The 7,743-nt window shown below is 46.0% G+C and overlaps 1 protein-coding gene and 1 long non-coding RNA gene across 4 annotated transcripts in view; one reads left to right on the forward strand and one right to left on the reverse strand.

Moving 5' to 3' along the window:
- Positions 1 to 480, reverse strand: part of TLCD3A (TLC domain containing 3A) — a 43,509-nt gene extending 43,029 nt beyond the window's left edge. Inside the window, exon 1 of one of the 3 annotated variants that reach the window (XM_087925026.1) lies at positions 53 to 480. In XM_087925026.1, coding sequence (XP_087781152.1) covers positions 53 to 174 — 122 coding nt within the window. In that variant the 5' untranslated portion in view covers positions 175 to 480. The remainder of the gene's footprint in view (positions 1 to 52) is intronic. The other 2 variants (XM_087925030.1, XM_087925038.1) reach the window with 2 other exon arrangements.
- Positions 481 to 1,863: 1,383 nt separating this feature from the next.
- On the forward strand, positions 1,864 to 4,634 carry LOC148127494 (uncharacterized). The gene is made up of 3 exons (XR_015740928.1): positions 1,864 to 1,901; positions 3,030 to 3,086; positions 4,091 to 4,634. It is a non-coding gene; the product is annotated as an uncharacterized LOC148127494 (long non-coding RNA).
- Positions 4,635 to 7,743: the final 3,109 nt, after the last annotated feature.

Here is a 7,743-nt window from a genome sequence, read left to right on the forward strand (position 1 = left end):
CCTTCCTTCCTTCCTTCTTGCCACCCCACCCCCGCCCGGTGCCAGCCAGTACCTGCCGCTGAGAAGGATCCGGTCCTTGAGGCTCCATGCCGGAACGAGCCACCGCAGGCTACGGATGGAAGCGGCGAAGAAAGCCGGGAAGAAGACCAAGCCCAGGGCCAGAGTCTGCCACATCCCCACCAAACGACCCGCCGGCTTCTTTCTCGGCACCGTCCGGCCTCCAGGAGCTTCTGGAGAGTCGGTCGGCGCTCCCCCACCCGCCCAGCGGGGCAGAGGCAGGCAAGGGGAGTTGGGGGGGGACGGGGACGACTCAGGAGCCGCTCCCCGCAGTCCAACCTCCGCCCTGGCCGGGTCTATTTGTCAACAGGAGGCCGGGCGGCGGCGGCGGCGGGAGGAGAGGGCGGAGGAAAGCGGAGGGGAGGAGGAGGAGGAGCCGTGGCCGCCGCTGCGACCGTCGGCCGAGAGAGACGGGAGTTGGACGGGGCGTAAGGAGCTCGAAGGCGACCGTGGTGGCTTCCGGGCGGGGCCGGCTTTACAAATAAAAAAATAAAAAATAAAGGAGAAGCGCTCCGACTCTCTCTCTCTCTCTTTCTCCCACCCCGCCCCCTTTCCCTTCCACCGACGCCCCCGCCTCTCCCCGACTCCACGCAGGATCCGCTGCAAAGCAACGGGCCGGTTCGGGAGGGGGCGGGGGGGTCATGGTTCGAGGAGCGAGCGGGGAAAGTTCCGTCGGAACGTTGGAGGAGCGAGCGTTCCAGCCGGCCGAGCGCCGAACGCTGAGACCCCGGGCGTTCCATCCGGTCGAACGCGGAGGTCTCTCGAGCGGGCGGCGGCCCTTCAACCGCGACCCCCGAAGGCTGCGGGAGATGATGGGTTGTTTGGGGCGGAAGTCCCCCGACCCGCTCGGTGTGGAATAGAAGAGGATTGAATTGAATTGAATTGAATCGAATCGAATTGAATTGAATACAGTAGAGTAGTATACAATAGAATGAATAGGACAGAATAGAATAGAATGAATAGAATTGAATAGAATGTATAGAATAGAATAAAATGAATAGAATAGAATGTATAGAATAGAATAGAACGAATAGAACAAATAGAATAGAATGTATAGAATAGAATGTCTAGAATAGAATGAATGGAATAGATTAGAATGAATAGAATGTCTAGAATAGAATGAATGTAATAGAACGATTAGAATAGAATGAATAGAATAGAATAGAATGAACAGAATAGAACAGAATGAATAGACTAGAATGAAGAGAAGAGAATAGAATGAATAGAAGAGAATGAAGAGAAGAGAATAGAATGAATATAATAGAATAGAATGAATAGAAGAGAATGAATAGAAGAGAATGAATAGAATGAATAGAAGAGAATGAATAGAATAGAACGAATAGAATAGAATGAAGAGAATAGAATGAACAGAATAGAATAGAATAGAACGAATAGAATAGAATGAAGAGAATAGAATAGAATGAATAGAATAGAATGAATAGAATAGAACGAATAGAATAGAACGAAGAGAACGAATAGAATAGAACGAATAGAAGAGAATAGAATAACGTTGTTCCAACGTTTGCTCTTAAGATGCAAAGGGCCACGTGCCACAATGTATCTATTGGGGAGATGAAAGTGGAGGGGCGGGCGGGGCTGCATTCTTGTGACTCCTCCAGCCTCAGTTGGGGTTTCCCGCAGCCGGAGACCACAGCCGGTAACCGTTTCCCCATGTTGCTTTCAAAAGCCCCAGCCAAACCCAACCGATTTGCGGGATCGGGGATCCGCGCTCAAACCACTGACTGCGTTCCTGCGAGGATTAAATCCGGCTGGGCAGATGGTGGATTTAAGCGTACGAAATGCCCACCGTGCTTTTCGGGCTGTGTTTGAATATTACTTGTTGCGTAGCCACTGTATTATTATTATTATTATTATTTTTAAGCCATATTAAAGGTTTGTGTGTTCCAGCCAAAAAAAATAAGGCTAACCTAAACCGAAAAGCAATGAAAAAGAAAATGTGTAGCCCCACCGAGAAAAAAATCCGCAATCAATTTTAAAAAAGCATCTGTACTAGAAGCTGGGCAACCCCAGGTAGTCCTCAATTTATGACCACAACTGAGCCCCAAATTTAGGTCACTAAGCAAGACTCTTGTTCAGGGAGATTTGACCCCTTTTTACGCCCTTTCCTGTCTTGATTGTTAAGCGAATCAGTGCAGTTGTTAAGTTAGTGACACGGTCGTTAAGTGAATCCAGCTTCCCCATTGACAGCTTGTCACAAAAGGGGAATCACACAACCCAGGTACGCTACAACCGTCCTAAATATGAGTGGGTTGCCAAACGTCTGGATTTTGATCACGTAACCACGGGGCAACGGTCATAAGTGTGAACAACGGTCACAATTCCGGTTTTTTTCAGTCCTGTTGTAACTTCAAACGGTCACTAAATGAAATGTTGTAAGTCTAGGACTCCCTGTACGACCCCTGTGATGACCCAAAGGGGCGTGGCCCAAAGGCAACACAGTCAGATAATCAATTGGAGTCCCTTTATTACTTCCAAACTTTGCCCCCAAGGTCCTGGTTACCTTCTGGGCTGGAGAAAAAGTCCCCCAGGAACAGCCTTGGGCTGCAGAGGTGTTTCATTTATCAATTGATACGTAGGGATAAACCACCATTCAAAAGAGACAATTAAAAAAAAGTTACGGGGATAAAAAAAAAAAAGGACTGGAACATATCATATTTACTGGCCTAATCCTGTAAGGAAGGCAGGAAGGAAACATTCTGGTGTTGCTTACAGAAACTGCCTCTCCGTTGACCCTTATTACATTCTTTGGCAGGACTAGACTTCCTGTCTCAGGAACTTCTCTGGAGTTTTTTTCCCTCCTTTGCTGGTACTTCGCTTGTGTGGAGTGACCATCCAAAGTTACAATGGCACTGAAAAACCAGTATGACTGTGTTGTTTCTCCGGCTCATTTAATATATGTGGCTGTATGCATAATTTTGTATTTATTTATGTATTCTGTCATGTTTATCTAGTGTATATTGGAGGTGGTGACCCATGGAGAGCTGTATGGAGTGAAATTTCATTATAATGTACGCCTATTAGTTGTACATTCACAGTGACAATAAAGTTATCCTATTCTATCCTATTCATATTCAGCAGACAAATCCCAGATAAGCAGGGATTAACGCCAGACAAACAATCAAGCAAAAAGCAATACCCTAATTAAGGAACTAATACGGAGAAAACCACGCTTTGCGTCATGCCCCTGTCGGAGACTGACTCCGAGGGAGAGGAGGAACAGCCAACAGGGAGTGGAAGTGTGGCTCCGGAGGTTGTGGAGGAGGCTGGGCAGTCAGAGGAAGACCCAGGCCCATCCCCTCTCCATCCTAGGGCACGCAGGGAGGAGAGGATAAGGGAGAGTCGTGAATGGCATGGTCTATGGGGGAGGAAAGGGCCTTGATCCCCTTCATGGGCTTCAGCTGTGAGAACTGGATAAGAGGATGGACATGCGTACGGGCGAGTACAGGCTCCTTGCTGTCTCCTTGCTCACACAGCAAATGCTCTTTCAACTTCCAAACAGCCCTCATGTCAACTCATAAAATATTTCTATGGTCATTTTTAGAGTTGCCAAAAGAAAGGGAGGGGAGAAAGGGGTTGGAAAGAGCAGTGCGGCAGCTTGGAAATCAAAAGTGCATTCCACACATAGTTTTTCAAAGATAGTAACTAGGTGACTGAAGTTTCTGCCGGGCAAATATCTGGTTGGAGAACATGATTGATGACTCTGGGCTATGGATGTGTCCCATTGGAGAATATGAATTACGATACAGCCAGAGGGGTGGGGGTAAAACCAGGGTCAAGGGTGACAATGAATGATGTGTCTCAGAGTTGGCTACACCCAGGCAGTGCCGGACATGTTAACTCCCAATAAATCCTTTTGAAGTTTTGGAAGTTTGGCTCGAGACTCGTGATTTAAATGGGGGTGACCGCCGGAATCCTGACAGTAATATGGAAATGAAATATTTTATTTGCTTATGATTGAGTCTGTCATCTGCACCTTTAAATAATGGTCTGGTTTGGTTCTGCCACCCAACAGGGCAGACACAGACTCCAGAGAGGAATTAGGACTGCAGAGAAAACAATTACTACCAACCTGCCTTCAGTCGAGGACCTGTACCCTGCACGAGTCAAAAAAAGGGCTGTGAAAATATCTACAGACCCCTCACATCCCAGACATAAACTGTTTCAACTCCTTCCCTCAAAACGACACTATAGAGCCCTGCACACCAGAATAACTAGACACAAGGAAGTTTTTTCCCCCAACACCATCACTCTGCTAAACAAATAATTCCCTCAACACTGTCCAACTGTTTACAAAGTCTGCACTATCATTACTATTAATCTTCTCATTGTAGCTCCTCCCACCTGTGACTGTATGACTGTCGCTTGTATCCTTATGATTTATATTGACTGTTTCCTAATACGATTTGATTGCTTATTTGTACCCTATGACTATCATTAAGTGTTGCACCTGATGATTCTTGATGAACGTATCTTTTCTTTTATGCACATGGAGAGCGTTGGCACCAAATTCCTTCGGTGTCTAATCACACTTGGCCAATAAAGAATTTATTCATTCATTGAGCATTTAATATGCCTAACCTAGATACCAACCAAACTGACTGGATTGCACAATATGCTATAACATGCTCGCATATTAGCGTAGCCTTGTTAGGTCTTTACCTGACCCGATTATGATTCTGGGATCACCTAGTAGTCTCCCATCCACCAAATATTAAATTATCTTTAGCTTTTCAGTGTCAGCCAAGGTAGAAATGTCCAGGGAACAGAAGTTGCCCTCGGAAGTTGTGGGAGCGCCATCACTTGAGATTTTCAAGAAGAGATTGGACTCCCATCTGTCAGAAATGGTGTAGGGTCTCCTGCTTGGGCTGGGGGCAGGGGTGAGATTCAACCGGTGTAAGTACTGGTTCGGTGATTACGTATTCAGGAAGCCATAGTTTTTAATGGTTTATTTGTTTAAATTAGTATATATAACACCACCCAAATCCTAATTTATGAGTCTGGGCAGCATAGAAAAGCATTATAAACTGCCACAAAATAATAAATTGTGTACACCTACCTGAGGCTCAGTTACTATCTTAGCCCAAAGCAAGGAAGACGAGACAGGTCTTTCTTTCTTTCTTTCTTTCTTTCTTTCTTTCTTTCTTTCTTTCTTTCTTTCTTTCTTTCTTTCTTTCTTTTCTTCCTTCCTCTTCCTCTTTCTTTCATTCTTTCTTTCCTTTCTCTACTTTTTCTCTTTCCTTCCTTCCTTCCTCGTCTTTCTCTCTTCTTTCCTTCTCTCTTTTCTCCTTTTCCTTCCTTCCTTCCTTTCTCCTTCCTTCCCCTTTTTTCTTTCTTTCTCTTTCTTTCTTTCCTTCTCTTTTTCTTTTTCCTTCTTTCTTTCTTTCTCTTTCTCTTCCTTTTTTCCTTCCTTCCTTCCTTTTTTTCTTTCTTCTTCTTTCTTCCTTGATTTTTGCCCCACCTTTACAACTTTATGACTAAGTCAAGGTGCGCAACCATTTAATTATTTATTTTTATTTTAATCCTTTGTGTCACCCCTTTATTACACACCTTCCTCCTCTGATTGTCCCCGCCGCAACAACCCTGCGAGGTGGGTTGGGCTGAGAGACAATGATTGGGCCCCAAGTCACCCAGCTGCCTTTCATGCCTTTAGCAAGTCTAGAACTCACAGCCTCCTGGTGATGGGCTCCGTCACCCCATTGTGGTCATTTTTTGTGGGCTCAATTGTGGTTGTAAGTCAAGAAGTATCCAGGGGTGGGATTCTACCGGTTCAGACTGGTTTGAGCGAACTGGTTGTTAAATTTGCATCTGATTCGCTGAACCCGTATTTGAACCAACCAACAGCTGGTCCTGCCCACCCCTCCCTCCCCCCCCAGGAATCTCCACACGGCCTATTTTCAATGCAGGTAAGTGTAGGGTCCATGTGGAGTCTCTGGGAGGGGGGAAAATGGCCGTCCCGGAAGTATCGGAAGTCCGGAAACGGGCCTGTTTCCAGCTTTCGGAGGGCCTCCAGAGCAGGGGTGGGATTCAAATTTTTTAACAACCAGTTCTGTGGGTGTGGCTTGGGTGGTGGGCGTGGCTTGGTGGTCATGTGACTGGGTGGACATGGCTTGGTGGTCATGCTATTGGCTGGGCGTGGCCAACTCAATATCATTCACCTGGAGGCACGCATCTCCTCGCCTGGCCTCTCATGACTGTGGGGAATGCTGCAACAGTCGTAAGTATGAAAAAGGGTCATAAGTCACTTTTTTCAGTGCCATTGTAACTTTGAATGGTCACTCAAGCAAAGCAAAGTACCAGCAAAGGAGGGAAAAGAACTCCAGAGACATTCCTGAGACAGGAAGTCTAATCCTGCCAAGAGTGTAATAAGGGTTAACGGAGAGGCAGTTTCTGTAAGCAACACCAGAATGTTTCCTTCCTGCCTTCCTTACAGAATTAGTCCAGTAATTTCTTCTGACAACCGGTTCTCCAAACTGCTTAGAATGTTAACAACCAGTTCTAGTGAATAGGTGCGAACTGGTAGAATTCCATCCCTGCTCCAGAGCCCAGGGGAGGCCGTTTTCGCCCTCCCAGAGGCCCGAGGGAAGCCTCCGGACTTTGGGGAAGACAAAAAACAGACCGTCCCTGAAGTTCCAGTAGGCCACGCCCAATATGGCCCACTCAGCAACCGGGCAGCGAACTGGTTGCTGGGATTTTTGAATCCCACCCCTGGAACTATCTGTATAAGGAAATGCAGCCTGTGGATTTCAGGGTGGTCGCCTATCCAAGTAGTTATCAGGTCCAACTTTCAATGTCAGCTAGATGTCTGTCATGCCTTTGTTAGAGTCACACTCTGAGGGAGAGGAGGAACAGCCGACAGGGAATGGAGGTATGGCTCCGGAGGTTGTGGAGGAGGCTGGGGAAGGGCAGAGGCCGGCTGGGCAGTCAAAGGAAGAACCAGACCCATCCCCTCTGCATCCTAGGACACACAGGGAGGAAAGGAGAAGGCGAACAACTTGGCTTGCGAGAGAGGAAGCGGCCATGATCCCCCTCATTGGTTGCAGCTGGGTTAGTTGTGCTTTGTTCTCCTTGAATTTGGTAAATACTTCTCCTGTTCCATTGTAGAAATTTCATCATTGTAGTTTGTTTGGTTTTTTTATTTCACTTCTATCTGCTCATTAAATTTGGATTGTATTGCTTTCTTTTGAAGACTATTTTTGAGTATGTTTTATCTCCAACTGATAATTATTGAACAGTGGGGCTAAGATGGAGGTATTACAGGACATTTATTTACCTTTTGGATTTTGTTACGTTTGTGTTACACTCTGGGTCATCACAATGTTCCTACTATCTTCACAACCATGTTCAAAGTGATCTTCTAAAACCTCATCAAATCAACCGGGCCCAGTCACTCTCTCTTGCCTGCCTACTTCACAGGAATGCGGTTGTCAGGACAAATAAAAGAGATAACGGTATGCATGTTGAATCAAATACCAGAAGGAAAAGGAGGGCTCGAGACATTATTTTGGTTACAACGTGCTGGATAATCTGTGTTAAAATGATACCTTTGGCTACCGTGTGAAACCATCACGATTAAAAACATTTTAATTGCTTAGGCGTGTCAGTCAAGATGACAGATCTCCTTACACATCTCGACAAAAGTTTATGTTCCTCCTACACATCATCTGC

Source organism: Pseudonaja textilis, chromosome 1 (assembly GCF_049901715.1).
Source record: "Pseudonaja textilis isolate UNSWEBS1 chromosome 1, rPseTex1.2, whole genome shotgun sequence".
Classification (NCBI taxonomy): domain Eukaryota; kingdom Metazoa; phylum Chordata; class Lepidosauria; order Squamata; family Elapidae; genus Pseudonaja; species Pseudonaja textilis.